The following is a 19755-nucleotide window of genomic DNA, read 5'->3' on the forward strand; positions in this document are numbered from 1 at the left end:
CTTTCAAATTGTGAAAACATGTTCCCTATCTCCCCCTAGATGAGTGGGCCAATCTTTATGAAACTTTGCATAAACACTGTCTAGCAAACCAAGTGACATTTATATGGCTTATATAATATTTTATACAAATCCTACAATGTATACATATACATGTATATATATATGTGTGTGTACATATATACATATACACATACTTCAGTGATGTGCACCTGTGACACAAGACTGAGAGCCTGCATTTCTATTCGTTGCAGGCTAAGACTCTTCTGAGCGTTCATATTTGCTTTCATCGGAAAGGCAAATTCATGGCAACCACTGCTAGTGTGTTACTGGTCTTGCTCTTTATTACATATTTGAAAAAGCAGTGTCGACAATTAAAAAGAAAAAAGCAGATGGGAAACTACATACCTGTTTTGAGAACTCCATTATGAGTGGTGAGAATGAAGATTCGTACACGGGACTTGCAGCTGTAGTATTAGTAACAGTAACCAGCATGACTCATTCTGAACTGTTTGCCTCAGAGGAAAAAAACTGCACACGTTTACTACTGGAAACAGCAGTTTCACAACAGTTGTTTTCATTGTCAACGTTATTGACTCATGATAAGAATTTAAATCTAAAGCACCTTTTAACACTTAGTAACTTTTGTAATAAATAAAACAGAAATACTAGTAAACATGAACCATAAAGAAAACAGACCAATAAACAATAATACACAATCGAAACACTGGGTCACAGACCCAGGACCGTGACAGTTTCAGTGAGCATGGTGTGACTGTGCACCTAAGAGATTCACATCTCTGGAATTTTTGTATCTTTAGATGCACTCAAGCTGGTTCTGGATTGAAAAATGACAATAGTACATCGTAGCCTGACCACAGAAATGAACTGGTCAGCAGAGGGCGTGCTCGTGCCACTTTTCGTGCTCGCTTGAGTCCCGTGGCGCACTGAATGGCATGGCTGCAAAGAGGCAGGGCTGGGAGGCAGAGACACACCACACAGGTCTCCTCGCAGGCCTGGACTGGTAATCTGGCACATTGAACATTAGCTGTGGAGAAGTGCAGGAGAGAGAGCAGTGCCAACAACAGAGCAAAGAAGAGGAAGGTGAAATTAATCAGGAAGGGAGAGATTCAAGGATTCAGGTAAAATGAAGGGCTACTTTAACCATGATCCACTGCTAGTTTTAATTGTCGCATGCAGTATTACCGTCCGTGCAACTAAGATCCCCTAACCCAGCAACTGTACCGACGTGATTTTTAAAATTAAATATATACACAATATACACACAGTGAGTAAAATAAGAACAAGTCATTAATTTTAAAGGGAAATGTGTTTCTAAAGGTGCTGTTGACACAAAATTCTCACCAGATGTGAGTGACAACCTGTCCACTCCAAACATGCAAAGAAGTCAAACCATAGATGTCCATAAATTATGTGTAATAATGAGAAATGACACTGGTGAGAAACTAGTCATATGCATTGCACAGATGTGATTTTGGCCCATTCTTTAACACAAACAGTCCTTAAATCCTGAAGGTCCTGTGCTCCCCTTCTATAGTCCTTTCCACAGATTTTCAACTGGTTTCAAGTGATTGGCTGGGCCATTCTGGCAGCTTTATTTTCTTTCTCTGAAAACAACTGAGAGTTTCCTTGGCAGTGTATTTTGGGATTGTTGTGTTACTGAAACATCCACTCTGGTTTCATCTTCATCATCCTTGTAGATGGCAGCAGATTTTTTTTAATCAAGAATGTTTCTGTACATTTTTCCATTCATCAGTGATGCTTCATGTAACTGAAGGAAGCAGTTACATGAAGCGTGCCAGGGTTATATGTTGAAAAACAGCTCAATACCGTGATCTTCCCACCTCTAAACATCACTTAGTATGGAATTTTTGGAGTAATATGCAGCACCTTTTGACCTCCAAACACTGTGTGTATTATGGCATCCAAAGAGTTTAATTTTCTCATCTGACCAGATTATATTCTCCCAGTATTTCACAGGCTTGTCTAAATGTTTTTCAGCAAACTTTGAATGTGCTTCAACATGCTTTTTTCCTCAGCAATGGCGTCTTGAGCGTGCATACGGGACATGGCATTTGAGTAAATACTTGTTTTCCAGGTCAGAAGTGGTCTTTGGCTCTTGGACAACTCTTCTGATAATTCTTATTAGTCCTCTGTCTGAAATCATGTGGGGAGCACCTGTTTGTGACCAGTTTATGGTGAAAATTAGAAATTATTTTGTAACCAGTGCCATCAGTATGTTTTGCTGGTCCTGTGTGAGCTCATTGATTTTATCCATCATAAGATGTACTTGTGTAACACCTTGGTAATAAGACATCTTGTGTGTAGGCCTTCAGTTGGGACTGAACCATCTGATATTAATTTGCACTAGGTGGCAGGATTGCTTCAAATTACTGATAGGTTTCAGCTGTTGTCATGACTTTCCATGCCTTTTGCACCTCCTTTTCTTCATGTGTTCAATACTTTTTTACTGTGTCATTTCTCATTATTACACATAATTTATGGTTTGATTTCTATGCATGTTTGGATTGGAGCAGTTGTTACCAACATCTGGTGAGAATTTCATGTTAACAGCACCTTTAACCTATTTAAAACCTATTTACTTAGAAAATTGGTGAGCTGTTCAATTCTTATTTTACCCGCTGTACATATATTGAGTGATCATGAGTCACCTGCACAAAAAATGCCAGGGTTGATTTTTTTTTTTCCGTCCCAGTCTCAGCTGCTTGGCAGAGAAGGAGGCAGTTCACAGCCAGCCTGCGGTGGAAATAATCACTACGTTTCCTAAAGTAAACTGCAGTTTGTTATCAGTTGTTGATTGCATTGAAGAGAAAGGCGCACTGTAAGGACTACACCAGCCTGTTAGAGGAGAATATGTCTTGTATATTTTTATAACTGTTACCCCGTGACCCTGGCCTTGCACATTTACAGAGAAACAGGCAGTTTGATGGGAAATGAGGCCAACATTATTAGATGTTTTGTAAGTGAGGTTGGAGCAAGAAAAGCTTGCTTCAAAACATGATGACAGTTAATGGGCAAAGCGACCTTTTTAACTCCCCGTGTGTATGTTTTGAGTGCAGATTGAGCTACAATTAGATTTCCACATACAGTGATGTGAAAAAATGTTTGCCCCCTTCCTGATTTCCTAGTGTTTTGCACAGATTTGTCACAATGACATGTTTCAGATCATCAAACAAATTTTAATATTAGACAAAGACAACCTGAGTAAATACAAAATGCAGTTTTTAAATTATGATTTCATCAATGGAAAGCTTATCCAAACCTACTTACCTTCTGTGAAAAAGTAATTGCCCCTCTTGTTAAATCACAACTTAACTGTGATTAACCACATTTTTTAGAAAGCTGAGTTTAGTTTTACAAAACACACTCACCCATCTAAAAGGGAAGCAGGGTAAGAGATATCAAAAAGCAACACAACATACCAAGATCCAAAGAAACACCTAAGAAACAAAGTCACTGACAGTTATCAGTCTGCAAAGGGTTACAAACTGATTTCTAATGCTTTAGGACTTCAGTGAACCACAGTGAAAGCCATTAAACACAAACTGAGAAAACAGAACAGTGGTAAACCTTCCCAGGAGTTACGGGCCTACCAAAATTACTACAAGGAGGTCATCCAGGAGGTCAAACCCACAACTACATTAAAGAACTGCAGGCTTTCCCTCAGGTGGGACATCAGGAGATTTGGCTGTTTTTAAATTTCATCCTTAACTAAACTGAATCTTGTTATTCAGGTAAGTGCTGCGTTACATTTCACTGTGCTACTTTGTATATTTTTATAACTGTTACTCTGTGACCCTGGCCTTGCACATTTACAGGGAAACAGGCAGTTTGATGGGAAATGAGGTAAGCATGTGTAACTGGGGATGGAGCAAGAAAAGGTTGGTTCAAAACATGATGACAGGTAATGGGTAAAGTGACCTTTTTAACTTCCAGTGTGTGTTTTCAGTCCACAGTAAGCACAATTTCATTTCCTCTTATGTCTAAAGTGTAAAAAAATGTCTAAATTGTGTGGAAGTGCTTGCTTGTATCTTGTTCTTGTGTAAACTGTGGACATTATTTAATTGCAGCACATAGACTTTTTTAACTTCCACCTTCAAGCCTCATTGAGTAACCATGCAAGTACACCAGAAAGCTAACAAATAAAGTTAATGATGTTACCATGATCTGTGTTTGTAATTTACAAACTATTCAGACTTCGGTCTTTGTATTTATTTATATCTATCTATCTATAATTGAACAGTTTTATCAATTGATAGTTAGATCACTGCAATCAAGCAGTCATCTCAAATGAAATGAGTGAATTGCATTTTGAAATGGGAATGTTTAATGTAGAGTTATATCATTTGGAACATGTATAACACACTGTTACCAATCGTGCTTCACAAAGTCAAGGTGTGCTGCTAACAGAGGCTACGTCTACACTAATGGGGTGGCTGTAGCTCAGGTGGCAGAGCAGGTCAGCCACTAATCAGAAGGTCGGTGGTTCGATCCCAGGCTGCCTCCTGGCTGCATACCAAATATCCTTGGGCAAGATACTAACCATGTCTGCCTACTGGTGGTGGTCAGAGGGCCCAGTGGCGCCAGTGTCCGGCAGCCTCGCCTCTGTCAGTGCGCCCCAGGGCAGCTGTGGCTACAATGTAGCTTGCCATTGCCAGTGTGTGAATGGGTGAATGACTGAATGTAGTGTAAAGCGCTTTGGGGTCCTTAGGGACTGAGTAAAGCGCTATACAAAGCGCAGGCCATTTACCATAATACGGATAAATTTGAAAAATGCGTTTTGTTTTGTTTTTTTTGTCTAAAATCGCTCTGTGTCCACACTATCGCTTTCAGTCGTTTTCATCCACACTGAAAACGCTACGTTCCTGTACTGCACATGCTTGAAACGTAAGACGATTTGACGTGCGCCACTTCCATCTGCCGTTTATTTACTTTCTGGTTCTTTGAAACATTGTGGCAAAATGTTGAGGAAAAGCGCCAGGTTTTATCTGGAGCTATTGTAGTTCACCCTCAAATTGTTTCATTTTATTTTTTTTTCCCTTGCCTTGTTTGGTATCATTCTTTTCAGCTCAACTGAATTTAGTTGTTTTTTCACTGACATACTGCATTAGTGTTACTGATCTGAAATCACACAAAGAACTTGAAATCCTAGTAGTATTTTTTTACTGTAAAAAAACAAAACAAAACACAGACATGTTGAGTACATTTTGATAACTTGAAATGCAAATATAAATTGTATATTTTGTAAACATATACAACTATTTATCTAAAAATGCAGCCAATACACCTGCTGTTTTTTTCAATTTGTACAACCATTTAAAAATATTACTAAAACTAAAATGTGAGAACAATCAAGTTTCGCAATAAGATGCCCCACAAATGATGTGTGCCAGTAAAAAAAAAAAAAGTTTGTCCACCAAAAGACAGAGGAGAACATCACAGGGATAAACCTGCAGGCCTGACAACAGGAGGTGTATCACTCTGCTGGTTTTCTACTTAGTGACAGTGTTTACATTGTAAATGTGCCTCTGTGACATTCATTAGTGCCCTCACTGACACAAGACAACAAAACACACTGAGTATACACTCCACACTAAACATCACAAATCTCCCACATCTAAACTCTCTCTCTCTCTCACTCGCTCGCTGCCTGTGTCGCTACCGTTACCGTCACTCACAACTTTCCTCTCTTCCTAAACAACCAAATCCCACTTGTTGACTTTTTTTTTTTTTTTAATTGGTTGACATGGTGCATTTTTCCACCGATAGGAAAGAGGCGGCTTTTTTCCTTTCTTTACTGTTTTCGCGCTTTCGAGAGAAAACGCCACACACACACACACACACACACACACACACACACACACACACACACACACGTGACGACACTATTTAGAAAAAAGCATGGCTTATATATATTATCATAACTCTGGATTTACTGGCTTGTAATTCAAATTTAAAAACTTTGAAGTCTGAACTTTCAGTGTGGGCTGAAATAGAGACTCAGTGTGGCTGCAGCTTGTTGCTATGTCAGCTTAAAATAGTCATGTGATTTGGAGGTGCAGCGTGTCCGTGGACTACAGAGGGTTAATAACACTCACCTTCCTTCCATTTCCAGAGTGTAACATCCAACCACCTGTGTAAAATCCAAAATTCCCATGGTGTTGTTCAAAATGTGCTCTGGCACAATCATAAGCATCACTTGCTACTGAAAACAAGAAAAAAGCCGGTCCTACAATGGGCTGAACCATTTGTTAATGGTGGAGGGGGGAAGGGGGGGGGGGACACTATGCAATATATTCAGTTTTAGCATTTATATTCACTGTGGACTGTAACTACGCTCAAACTGTTAATGCTATCTTATTTTATTAAACAACACTGTCATATGCAAAACTGGGGTGGCACTTGGGGTGGCAAGGGATCAATTTAGCGTGGCACTTGCCACCCCATGCCACCCTTCTAGATCCGCTCCTGCTCCCATGGCAAATTGGTCCTGGGTGAGGGACCAGACAAAGTGCGATTCAGAAGACCCCTATGAAAAGACCATCGAGGCAACAGTTCACCCTGCCCGGGATAGGGTTACCGGGGCCCTGGAGCCAGGCGAGCGTCTGGTGGCCGGCCAATAGTCCATAGTGCACGGCCGGGCACAGCCCGGAAAAGGGACATGGGCCCATCTTCCTGCAGGCCCATCACCCGCAGGAGGCACCGTAGGGGTCGGGTGCAGTGTGAGTCGGGCGGCGGCCATTAGTTGAGGCCCTGACGGACTGATCCCCGGCTACCAAGACTGGCAATAGGGACATGGAATGTCACCTCTCTCGTGGGGAAGGAGCCTGAGCTAGTGCGTGAGGTTGAGAGGTACCGGCTAGATATAGTCGGGCTCACCTCAACGCATGGCTCTGGAACCAGTCTCCTGGAGAGGGGCTGGACTCGGTCTCAGTCTGGAGTTGCCCCTGGTGAGAGGTGTCGGGCTGGGGTGGGTATCTTGGTATCCCTTCGGGTTGCTGCTGTTATGTTGGGGTTTCTCCCAGTGGACGAGAGGGTTTGTTCCCTTAGCCTTCGGGTCAGGGAATGGGTCCTGACTGTCTGTGCTCTTTTTTTGTGACTGAATTTTAAAAAGTTAAGAGACGTTCAACCCTTAACGTCATCAAAACACTGAAGTAATGGCTGTACAGATGGAGAAGGAGTTATTGCTTGAGTAAGAAGCAGGTAACTGAGAAGAGTTGCCTAGTTACCACCGTGGAGAGCATAATGAACTGGCAAGGAGTAGCAGGTTACACCAGTTTAAGAAGCTCTCTTACTGATTACTTGCAGATGAGGCCCAGGTGAGATGCTGGAAGCTCCACCCCGAAGGGGTGGACAGAAGATCAATTGCCATAGGTGGAAACCCCCCAGACACTCCCGTGGACCATGACCATATATGTATGTTTATACTAGAGATGGCACGATACCACTTTTTTGTGTCCGATACCGATACCGATATCATAAATTTGGATATCTGCCGATACCGATATGAATCCGATATAGTGTGTTTTTTAATCAACAAAAATGTTTTTTTAATATCTTGCTGCTTTTTGTATAAGTTCATACTCAAGTTAAAAAACAACAACAACACTAAAGCTATTCTGTTATACCTGTATGTAAAAAAAACACACTGCACCCAAAATATTTCATAGTTCAGCAATACTGATCAATCTAATAAAGTTAAACCTGCACCATCCTTCCTATTCTGGTATTTTAAAGAGTACTTAGCAGAAATATTAAGCGACCTAACTAATAGGGTTGCAAACTCCCAGCAAAAGAAAATAGGGAACCACCCTCTTCCTCATGATGCTTAATCAATGTAATCAACTTTAATTTGATGCAGGGTGAAAAAAATTCACAGAAATAAATTATTTTTCAAGAATAATTAAATAGATTCAACATCTTTCTTCAACAGAATTGCAGAATTCACAGATGGTACTTTCCCAAAGGAAAAAGTACTACAGCTTACTAGGGTATATTAGACTTAACAGTTACTATATACAGTAATGGACTTCTATACATTTTACATCAGATTAAAACTTTGGGTGTAAGATTCAGATAATTATTAAATAATTAAAAGCTAGATATTTTAAATGAGAATAAGAAAGAAAAGTATGTCTTTGTGCCCCCTTTTCCCTGTTAATGCCCTATCGGCCCCCCTGGCTAAACTTTGCTAGATCCGCCCCTGCACAGTTACCAGCCGTCAGCTGCATAGAAAAAGATCCTGGTGTAGAAAGTAATATTAAATAAATTCTAACAACAGCTTATCAAGCTTAATAGTGCTGCTGTTGTTCAGCCGCTGGTTTCCTCTTTCTGGTGCAAAGTGGGCCAAAAACAAAGAAGAGAGACGGACTCGCGACAGAAAAGCCGATCAGCTGATCATTAAGCAGTTTCACGATTGAAGTAGCAGCAGGAGAGAGAGAGAGGCAGTTGCTCTATATATCGGTTGTTAAGCTTAACGCAGGAATGCTTTAGAAACATTCAGAGATGAACTTACACACTTGCTTTACTTCTATCTGAGATAACTTCCTCGGAGATAAAATGTTTGCTAGCAGGCTACAAATACACACAGCCGCTCTATCACGTGACCACACTGCTCCGACGTGCTACGGTTATGAGCCGAGTTACGCCGTGTCTCAAGTTTTGTGAGGTGCTTTTTTGATATTTAATGGATCGGATTACATTTTTTATTTCTCTCCGATATCCGATCCAGTAATTTAGGTCAGTATCGGACCGATACCGATACGTAATATCGGATCGGTCCATCTCTAGTTTATACAATACATATGGATTATCAGATATGAGTTGTTTCATCCTCTCAGTATTAGTATTCAGTAAACAAACACCAGCATCATCATTTGTTTGAATTTTTTAAATTAATTAATTGAGTTTTCAGGACAAGATTTAAGAAGTGACATGACAAATGTTAAAATAAACCACTTTGAATGCAGTTTAATTTTACACTGGGACAGGTATGTCACATGAAGCAAGCAACACAACATTGCTTTTATAGCCTAAGCTAGTTTGCAATGCCTGTAAAAGTTGGGCCTGTAAAACGCAGACCATGTAATAAAATACCAGAACAACAGCACAAATTCATTGTTGCATGACTGATTAATCTTTAGATTTGACTCGGTCAGACGTCCCATTTTCAAATCTGTTTTCAAAGCCTCTTTGTAATGACTGTTTTGACAAATTTATCCAAATTCACAGTAACAGCTCCACAATAACAGAACCAAAAAAAAGTACTGGGACCAGTACTTTTTATTATTTACATGCTGCCACTTGGCAATATCATCAGGATGTCTCCTGTCACCCTTCTACTGCCTTGTCCTCTTAGTATAAAACAATCTTTGGCTACCTTTACTGCTGCCAGATGTTTTTAATTTTTGGTCTCTTTTGTTTGTATGGTTGATTAGAAGCCACTTGGAATTGAACACTTTTGTTTTTATAACAAATTGTTAGAAGTAAAAATTAAGTTGGACTTTAAGTTTTGGGAAAGTTTTTCACCTCTCATCAAAGAGACTTTTTCAGTTCTAAAACCAAATGGTGGAAAGTCCCAGGTATTTAAACCCTAGTTGGGGTTGTCCCTTAAGAAGGGTAGTACCCCACTATTAATCATGTGCCTCATTACACAAACCACACCATCCTTTTACAGTAAAACTGAGACCACTTGTCAGCATACAAGTAGCTCTCAAATAATGGAATTTGAATGTAAAATTATGGTACACTGGGGCAAGTTGAGAAAGTACTAATTGCTCTCAAACACAATAAAAGTTGCCATAAAGGCAGTAAATTTTTAAAAAAAGTTCAAGTTGTTATATATGTTTTACTGACTGCTCTTGTGACTAATGGGGTTTTCTATTACTTCAGATTACTACACTGTGGCAGAATTGTAGATTAACGCTGTAATCTTAATTCATAAAGTCTGACAGAAACACAGTAAAAGAATCTAAGCTAGTGATAGGCTACTGATTTATGATTAGAAGACTCCCCCCCAAAAAAATGACACAACAAGTCAATTATTCACCTCAACTTGCCAAAGATCAAAGTGTATTGGCTGACCGTAAGTCACAATAAGACTTTAGATGGTCTTAAATTTTTGTGTATTTCAGGGTGACGACTTCATTTGCTGTTGGAAGGTAACATCCCATACCTGTAAAAAAAAATGTAAAAGTTCAGAGAATATTATATAATACGACAAGTTGGACTGTGTGCATCAAATGTCTGACCTCAGCTTATCTAACACATCGTGAGTATGTTTCACTCACCAACATTGAGTGGGGTTGTACCACTCAGCAGTTGCCAGTAGTGTGATGAATTTCCTGCCAAACCATTTACACTCTGAAGGAATGGTCCATAGTCATCATGTGGTATGTACTGAAAGCTGAAAACATAGGGAATGACTTTTTAAAGAGTGGACAGTTTTAAATATAACTATGAAATCCTTTTTAACAGTGCAAATAGTTTCACTCTCTATGTTTTTAAACAGAACTCTGCATTCAGTTATTAGTTATTATTAATCTCTGGCTCTTTTGCGCCTTTTGTCCTGTCTCCCTCCTGTGTGGGGCCATGTGATTGTTGGGACTTTCTCTATGTTAGTGCAGGGTCTTTATCTTACAAAGTAAAGTGCCTTGAGCAAATATTGTGGTGATTTGGTGCTATATAAATAAAATTCAACTGAAAAGAAGAGTTATAGAAGGCCCTCTATTGTAACTGCACAAAAGAGCAGAGACACTTTCAAAATCTCATGAGGATTTATGAAACATTAATGAAAGGAAGGCATTTCTTAAAGCTAAAGATGTTATGTGGTTTTTGACTGTACTGTACATATACAGGTTTCTGTGGTCTACTGTAAGAAAAAAGTATGAAGATTTGTTTTTTTAAGATGTCAACATACATTACAGAGCACAATTAGTCATCTGGAATTAAAAATTCACACCCAGATATACAGGGTCTCAATTTTAATTAAAAATTAAGAGAACAAAACAAAATGTATGGATTCTTCTAGTAAAGAAATAGCTGATATCATGGTCTTACTTGAAGCCTTGGTTTGAGTATTTCAGTCTCGTCAGTCCACCGAAGAGGCTTCCTCTATAAGCAGTAAAAGTGCTGTAGGTCTTAATGTTAGTGGGTGACACATTCACCTGCACTCTGAAGTTAGTGTTACCTTAAATAACAAAGGAGGTTGAAGTTAGTTTACAGAAGATGAGCAGAAAAACAAAGGTGATCTTTTTGCTTTATAGCTTACCCTGAGCTGATGTCCCAACAAAAAACAGCAGCAGCAGGGAGGCAGAGAGGAGAGCAGGCTTCTTCATTTTAACTGCAGGGCAAACATAAAATTTTGATATGCAAACATGAACACAAACATACGTTGTGGAAAGCGGTTCCTGATCACTGAGTATCACTATCTCCAAATACAGCATTTATATCAGAATAAAACCTCTTAATGTTTTATTATTATTTTTATTTGGTACGTGAGTTTATCAAGTTAACTAAAGGTTCACTTGATTGTAGTATTGTTAGGGTATTTGTTCTCACAACCAGTGTTTGGGATGTTGGCATTGCTCCCATTGTCAGCATCTCCCCTATAGGCCCTAAAAGTGAGGTGTGCAATATTAAGGAAGTTCAACAAAGTTAAGCTTTTCTTGCTTGACAAACCCTAAAGTCTAAGTTGGAGATAAAGAGTATCTCATTAGTGGTCATCAACTTTCCCTGTTAAGTCGGGCTTTCTGCTTCAGACTCTGTGAATGCCCAGGATTTCATGTGTCATATTATCCCTGTGAGTGTAGCCTACTCTAATCAGAGACGTTAGCAGATGATAAAATGGTGACAAAAATCTGTAAAAAACATGAAAAATGTAACAGAACCGCACAGAGCAGTAAAATAAACATTTTAATTCAAGTAAACTATTTTAATGTTGACCGCTTTGGGTGCTGCCTTTTATTTCTAATATAAAGACTGCATGTTAGAAATCTGAAACCTTAGACTGGATACATTTAAATATTAAAGGTTACTGTGCCTTTGAAAAAAAAGGAGACATGGAAATTGCTTTAGTATGTTAGTAGATCAAAGGTAAACTGCTTTTATTTAATATCAATGATATTTAAAGATATTCTTACCTTTTTCAAGTTCTGTTTTCAATAAATGTGTAAGAATGCAGCAGTGGAGGTTGTAACTTTTCAGTTGAACAGTTCCTCCTCCTCAAGTTGAAGCTGAACTTTTATACCTCTGCACCACACATAGCATTATACAGAAACAACCAATGATGATACAGAAAAATAACCAAGCCCTTTACTTGTGCAATCAAAAAAAGAGAAGCTTAAATCTGTGTTGACTAACCATGGATGTTGTTGAATGACAAAAGGTGACCATGTATATTAAATTGCATAGGAGGAGTTTTAATTTGCTACATCCAACATTTTCTCTACATTTCATTGTTAAATTGCAGGTTCGAATTCGACCCACGAATTTAACACCTAAGTGATTTGTCAGACTTCAGCCTTCTTCTTTACATAATTGAGCACTTTTATTGCTTGATAGTTAGATCACTGTAATGAAAAAATCAAACAGTCTCAAATGCAATATGTAAGTTATGTTGAGAAATGGTAATACTCTGATGTGGAGCTGTATCACTTGGAAAATGAATACCACATTGTTGTTACCATTCATAGCATTCATGCTTCACAAAGGTAAGGTGTGCTGCTGACAGTAGGTTTAACCTTATTTCTGGTTTGGTACCGAAACGTCTTAGAAGAATTTTCAGTGTATTTTTCCTTCCTTTTTGACTTTAACTTGAAATTGGCTCTCTCTACAGTACAGTATCATTTCCTGCTCCTGTACTGCACCCGGCCTACTTTATTCTTACTGACATGGCACAAATCAGTGATGTAGATTTAATGCACACTTTAACTGAAATATAGCGAAAGTTCAAAATGTTCTGATAATGCAGGGTTGATGTTTTTTACTTACAAATTTAGAAATTTGTTCTCTAAATAGCATCAAAAACATTAGCTAATGTAGCCTATTATTAGCTAATTTTAGCTTTCTGAGTCACTAGTCTGCTTGTGTATTGCGAGTTGCCAGTAAAGGAGCTGATGTACTTTATTATTTTACTTGTTAAAGATTTCTATTCTTATTCTGGGCTGCATTTCTTGTTTACAGAACAGCTCCAGGTTATAGTGAGTCAAAGGGTATTACTTATCTGTTTTCAGTTGCAGTAGTAGTTTTCAGTGGTCTTAGCCAATGTGTTGCATCTCAGTTTCAGGGTGTTGGCAATCTTCTTATAGTCTAGGCCAGGGGTCTGCAACCTTTAACACCCAAAGAGCCACTTGGACCCGGTTTCCACGCAAAAGAAAACACTGGGAGCCGCAAATACTTTTTGAAATCTAAAATGAAGATAACACTGTATATATTGTTTTTGGGTTTTTTTTTACCTTTATGCTTTGTGTGAACAACTAAAGTAAGTAAGTAAAGTTTATTTATTAAGCGCTTTTAACAGACAGGCAGTCACAAAGCACTGTACACAAATATTAAAATAAACAATACAATCAATAGACATTATACACAATGTAAAATATCAAATGTAAATAATGTAAAGAATATAAAATACGTAGATCAACAAAAGGCTTGTTTGAACAGAAAAGTTTTTAACTGCTTTTTAAAAGAATCCACAGAGCAACTAAGGTGTGTTGCTTATGAAATCCATGAAGTGCTACAGAGAAAATTACATTTTATTTATGTAATTAACATATTTTGAACTCTTAAAGAAATATAACAAAAGGAAAGACACCCAGCTGAACTAAAATGATCCAGCAAACAAAAACTGTTGTGAGCCGCCACCCTTATATCGCCTTTGGGCTTTTGGAGCCTTGACCTGACTTTTAAAAAGTAATTGGGAAAAAAACACTCTGCTGCAAAAAAAAAATAGATATTTGCAAAATTCTGCCTAAATATGTATTTTACCTGGTTAATATGTGTGGCGGGGCGTGGTCTGCATCGCCGCTGCAGGGGAGTCGGACGCACCTGAGCGGCACCCGCAATCACGCCTCGCCACCTTAAAGTCTGTGCTCTCTCTGCTGTTGAAAAGCTACAGCCGGCTGTATGCGTACAGCAACCGCGTGTGAAAAGTGGTCAGTAAAGAGATGCTGAAAAGCGTGTTCATGGAAACATCGTCGGGTCTGCCGTGATATGTTTACAATAAGACTTATGGTCCTGAAAATCTGCGCACAGCGTCTGCAAATCGGGGCTTTCATCTTTACGCAGGACTGTGTCATCTGTGAGGCGTGAGCGGTGTTTGTTTTTAACATGTGTGACACTTATTTTGAGCGATGAAAAAATAATAAGATATAATTTTATTTTTATATTTCAAAATCACAATAATCTTCCAATTTATAACTACAAGTTAAAAAAAGAACTAAACACAAATAAAATACACTTCAGCTAAATACTTCTAATTTATTTTCCCAAACCACGCGGAGCCGCAATATAAGGACAAAAGAGCCGCATGCGGCTCCAGAGCCGCAAATTGCCGACCCCTGGTCTAGGCCATCTTTATGTAGAACAATAATTCTTTTTTTCAGATCCTCAGAGAATTATTTGCCATGAGGTGCCATGTTAACCTTCTAGTGACCAGCATGAGAGTGTGAGAGCAATAACCCCAAGTTTAACAGTTTAACCTCCTCCCTATTAAAACCCGTGACCTTGTAACACTAACGAATCACATGACAACGGGAAGGGAAAGGGCTAGTTGGGCACAGTTTGGACATTTCCCCTCAGAGGTTTACTCACTTTTGTTGCCAGCACTTCAGACATTAATGGCTGTGTGTTGAGTTATTTTGAGGGGTCATCAAATTTACACAATTATACAAGCTGATTACTTTACGTTCTATCAGTAGGGATGGGTATCGAAAACCGGTTCTTGTTGAGAACCGGTTCCCAGTGTTTCAATTCCTTGGAATTGTTTGCCATTTTTGCAAACGATTCTCTTATCGATTCCAGTCGCCCCGAATGACGTCACCACGTTGCGGAGCGTCATTTACCTGGCAGGAAACACAGCGCCTAAGCGGCTCAAACGCTTAAAAGTTTGGTTATACTTTACGAGAATGGATGACAACAGGGCAACTTGCAATACTTGCAAAGTAGATATTTCATTTAAGAGAGGAAACACTACAAATATGCAAAAGCATTTGCTCACAAAACACACGATGACCTTAAATGAATGTCGTGTTTTTAATTCCGCTCCGGACTCGTGAATCTCAACCCAGCAGCAGCGGTAACGTTTGCACGTCCTCTCCCGTTAATGCAGCAGGTAAATAATCAACTAACAGTGCATATTATGTTAGCGCGATCTGCCTTATTACAAACCTGCCATTACTGTGCATTTAGGTGACCATGATGAGAGAGACAGACAGAATCTGGCTCAGATGCTGGCAGTTCTCACTGCAGTCTACCGTTAGCGTCTCCTTTCAGACCAGGATAGGCGAATGTCACCGAGCAGTGACTAAGTTTGTGGTAAAAGGTTTGCACCCATTTGCCACAGCAGATGATTTTCGGTAAGTGAATGTGTTTAATTGTAGGCAGGGATATTACTGGATATTCTTGTGTAATTGCTACAGAATAATTGATGTTATACTTTGTTATTGCTACAGAAGAATATTTATTTTATTATTTTACATTTGCAATTTGTTTTCCTGGGGACCCTGTGACACCCCATTGAAGAGCCGTAGGCTGTGGATCTCTTAAAATCTCACTGTTGGGTTTGTAAGGCCATGTTACTCCTAAATTTCTATCTTGTTCAAAGAGAAGATATAAAACAAAGTTCTAAGCTATTAGACCTTAGTGTTCTCCTTTTTTAAAAAGAATCGATAAGAGAATCGATAAAGAATCCTTCTTCGAGTCTCATGTAAAAGAGATAACAAAGACCGCCTTTTATCATTTGAGGAACATGCCAGAATCAGACAAGTATTGTCAAGCGACACTGCAGAGGTTCCATGCATTTGTGTCTTCACGTATTGATTATTGTAATGCTCTTCCCTCTGGGCTACCAAAGAAAAGTTTTAGAGGTCTACAGATGGTGCAAAATGCAGCTGCTCACATTTTAAAAAGAGCTGGCTTTAAATGGATTGGCACCTTCATACCTTTCTGACCTTTTTCTTTATGTTCCATCTTGTGCTCTACGATCTCAGGACTCTGGCCTTCTAAAAGTTCCTAGAGCCAGAAAAAAGACAATTGGAGAGCGTGCTTTTTCTTTTCGTGCCCCGTTTCTGTGGAACAACCTCCCTCAAGATATTAGGCGGGCATGCTCTGTGGAGGTTTTTAAACCTAAGTTGAAGACACATTTGTTCACCCTATCCTACAGGTCTTAATTCTACGGCTTTTAGTTTCTTAATTTTTACTGTTTCTAACTTGTATTGTGTCTTTTACTTGTATTGCTATGTATCACTTTTATTTTATTTGTCTTAAGTTTCAAATAGTTGTACAGCATTTTGTTTGAAAGCACTTTATTTATAAAGTTATTATTGTTATTATATATCAATAAGGACAGATCATTAGAAAGAAGGAACATGATTTACTGATGAACAGAAAATAGATGTTAGGCGGTTAGACTGCGATGGCCCATCTTTGCAGAGCAGAACCCCTGCTGTGAAAGGGATTAGAGCAGGACCTCCAGAGCCTAGACGCTGAAGGTGGAGATGAAGGTTGCGTGAATGGAGATTGAGAGATGAGACGTGGAGATGATGGCCGACAGAACAGAGTGCTGGCAGAAGGCTGAAAAAGCGAATGCGAAGAGCCTGATCTAGGCTCAGGGTCACTGACAGAGAAAACCCTTCAACTTCACTGAGCATTTAAACAGCTAACAACTATTTACCCTCAAAAGTTTGACTCAACTGAACTGGACACAATGGGTTTCAGTGAGAGAAACATTTCATCACTCACTCGTTCATGACAGTTGGAGGAGCAAGCAGCAGCAGCAGAACTGTAAACTGACAATCAGACAGGTGTTTTTTGGAGATTTAGGACCAAAACTGAGCTCAAACTGAATTCACTTTAGACTGGTATTCATAAACTGAAAAATCTACAGCTTGGTTGGATGAGGGTGTTATTTTATGTTTGAAGCACACAATTCTTTATTGTGATAGAAAATTTGTGTTTCTCCTCATCTAACCTCTGTGTACTATTGAGATGCATTTGTAACTTGGACAAAGTGTCATGGTCCCCGCACCTCGCCAGCTGACAGCAGTCAGGCGCTTTGTTTTGTTTTGTTTATTCTCCCCTCTTGCCTCTGCTCTCTTTCTCTCTCGTCCTCTCTCTTTCTCCTGCCAGGGCGGAGCTCAGTATGGGCTCCCGCCCCTGGCCCACGCACCTGGGGATGATCAGCACACCTGCCGCTGATTACGAGAATTAGAGTACTACTTAAGATGGCGAGTCTGCTCTACTCGTCGCTGGATCGTTGAGCCATAAGCGTCAGTCGTCCTGCACTCTGCAAAGTTTTGGTCGTGAGTACGTCTGAACCTGGAGACTAACTGTTTCTCTGTCTGTGTATAGATTCCCCCCGGACCCGTTTCCCTGTGCACTGTGACTGAGCGTGAGCGTGAGCAAGAGTGGTAGAGGAAAGAAGAGGAGCTGTGTGTGTTTGCGAGAGCTGTATCTCCCCTCCCTGGACTCCTGCCCCTTTCACTCCCGGACCCTGGAACCCCGGCCCCTTTTCCCCAGACACCGTTGTGTGTGTGTATATATATGTCACTGTGGAGAACACTATAAATAAATTCACTTTTGATTTGAAGGAACTTGTGGTCTGCGCCTGAGTCCGCTCCGCTAACCGTGACACAAAGAGTGTATAGAATAATATGTCATAACAAATGCACTAGAAAAAAAAAAATTTTACGGACACAATTAAATTCCTTGTGCGTAAATTCTACAATTAGTGCGCGTGTGGCATATTTGAGTGAGGACTCTGTGCTCTATTTGTTTACAATTTGAGAAATAAAGTTTGGCAAACTAATTATCAGGAGCTGTTATTTACTGTGCAGCAGTGGATATACAGACCAACTGTCACTGGATTACTTTATTGGATTACTGCACTTGACTTTAGGTTGTTCCTACTAATCCTAAATAAATATTAACTTTTAAAGCCTCATAGTTTTCAAACAGAGGATTTGAGGAAGCAGGTAACTGAGTTACAAATCCAACTTAACAACAAGAAAGAACAAAGAAAAAAAAACATGCTGATAAGATAAATCCCACCCTAAATGCCTCCTCTACTAAAACTACAGTTGCAGTAAAAGCCCAACAAATAGCACCTAAACCCAAACCAAAACCTTGGTTCTGTTTTAAGCGTGATCATATAGCCAGAAAGAGTGAAGATCCTCTAAATAAGACCTTGGTTGATCAGAAATACAAGGAGTTGAAAGAGAGGCAAAGAAAGTGGGAATCCAAATATGGTCATTTAAACTGGACCAGGTTGCAGTGCAGGGACTGACTGCCCCTGGGAATGAGCCAAGATGTCCCATATGATTTCAGGACAAAGAATAAATCACATGCTGAAGTCATTCCCAAGCCCATTTACTCTTTGACCGTCTTCCAAAAAGGTTTATTGGTCTGAAGTGTACTGCAGTGGTCTTCATTGAAGGGATTCAGTGTAACAGATTTGATTCAGGTTCCCAAGTAACCACAGTATCAAAGTCCTTTTATGACAGGAACCTTTCAAGTCAGAAAATCTTTCCCATCCAGGATTTGCTGGACATTGAAGGTGCTGGTGGTCAGGAAGGTGCCCTATCTGGGATATATATCCGCAACCATCCATTTCCCTGAAGGTGTCATGGAGAAATCAGCTGAAGTTGACACAGTTCTTGTGGTTCCTGATCACAGGACAAACATAGGAGTGCCCTTGCTGATGGGGAATAATAACCTGGATATTTTGTATGAGCTGGGTTAGGGAAAGCTCAGCCAAGTCATTCTTTACAGGAAAAACACATCCATCAGCCCCCACTGGTGAAGCATCTCTAGCACAGGTTCAAAACCCATCAAGACAATGGCAGAGTAGGGAAATTGAAGCTGCAGAGCAAAAAGTGCATCATTGTTCCTGCAGGAAAAAAATGTCCTTAACTGGATATGCAAGGAAGATCACAACAACATCTGATACAACCCTGATGGTTGAGCCTCTACAGTCAACCTTGCCTGGTGGGCTTTTGTTTTGCAGTTTTATAATGTCATGCCCTTTATGTTCATCATTTAAAAGATGGACCATAAGAAGCCGACCAGATTGCAGTCACAGAAAGACTGGCTGGAGTAAAAGTTCACAAAAAGTAATCTACGGGAGACATTTTGGGACTAATTGATCAGCCTCAGCCTGTTGAATCTCTACTCTAAATTTCACAAATTCCAACCAATGATGGCCCAGAATGAAGACAATGAGAAGGACTAGGTTCAGCGATCGCCCCTGCATGAGATCAGTCCAGCTGAAGACAACCAATCTGAATATTGCTTAACTAGGTTGGGTGATACTCATACTTTGATTACAGCAGTAAGCAACAAAAAAATCAATGTTATGGAGGAAGAAAGAAGAGGAGAACCAAATCTCTCTAAAGATGTCCCTAATCACGAAGAGCATGTGGGACTAAGGAGGTCATCAAGGGAGAGGACAGCTCCAAAGAAGCTAACTTATCCAACGTTATGAAATCCTTTAGTGAGAGTCAT

The 19755-nt window shown here is 39.6% G+C and overlaps 1 protein-coding gene across 1 annotated transcript; it reads right to left on the reverse strand.

The window, feature by feature from the left end:
* Positions 1–7534: 7534 nt before the first annotated feature.
* Positions 7535–12312, reverse strand: LOC146506896 (cobalamin binding intrinsic factor-like). Its single transcript, XM_085181422.1, has 5 exons — positions 12180–12312; positions 11309–11380; positions 11098–11227; positions 10329–10444; positions 7535–10213 (listed from the first exon to the last, which is right to left on the reverse strand). Exons 2-5 carry the CDS (start codon positions 11373–11375, stop codon positions 10152–10154), a joined length of 375 nt encoding a protein of 124 aa, XP_085037548.1. The 5' UTR covers positions 11376–11380; positions 12180–12312; the 3' UTR covers positions 7535–10151.
* Between the last annotated feature and the right edge of the window lie 7443 nt (positions 12313–19755).

This window comes from Neolamprologus multifasciatus, chromosome 12, assembly GCF_963576455.1.
Source record: "Neolamprologus multifasciatus chromosome 12, fNeoMul1.2, whole genome shotgun sequence".
Classification (NCBI taxonomy): Eukaryota; Metazoa; Chordata; class Actinopteri; order Cichliformes; family Cichlidae; genus Neolamprologus; species Neolamprologus multifasciatus.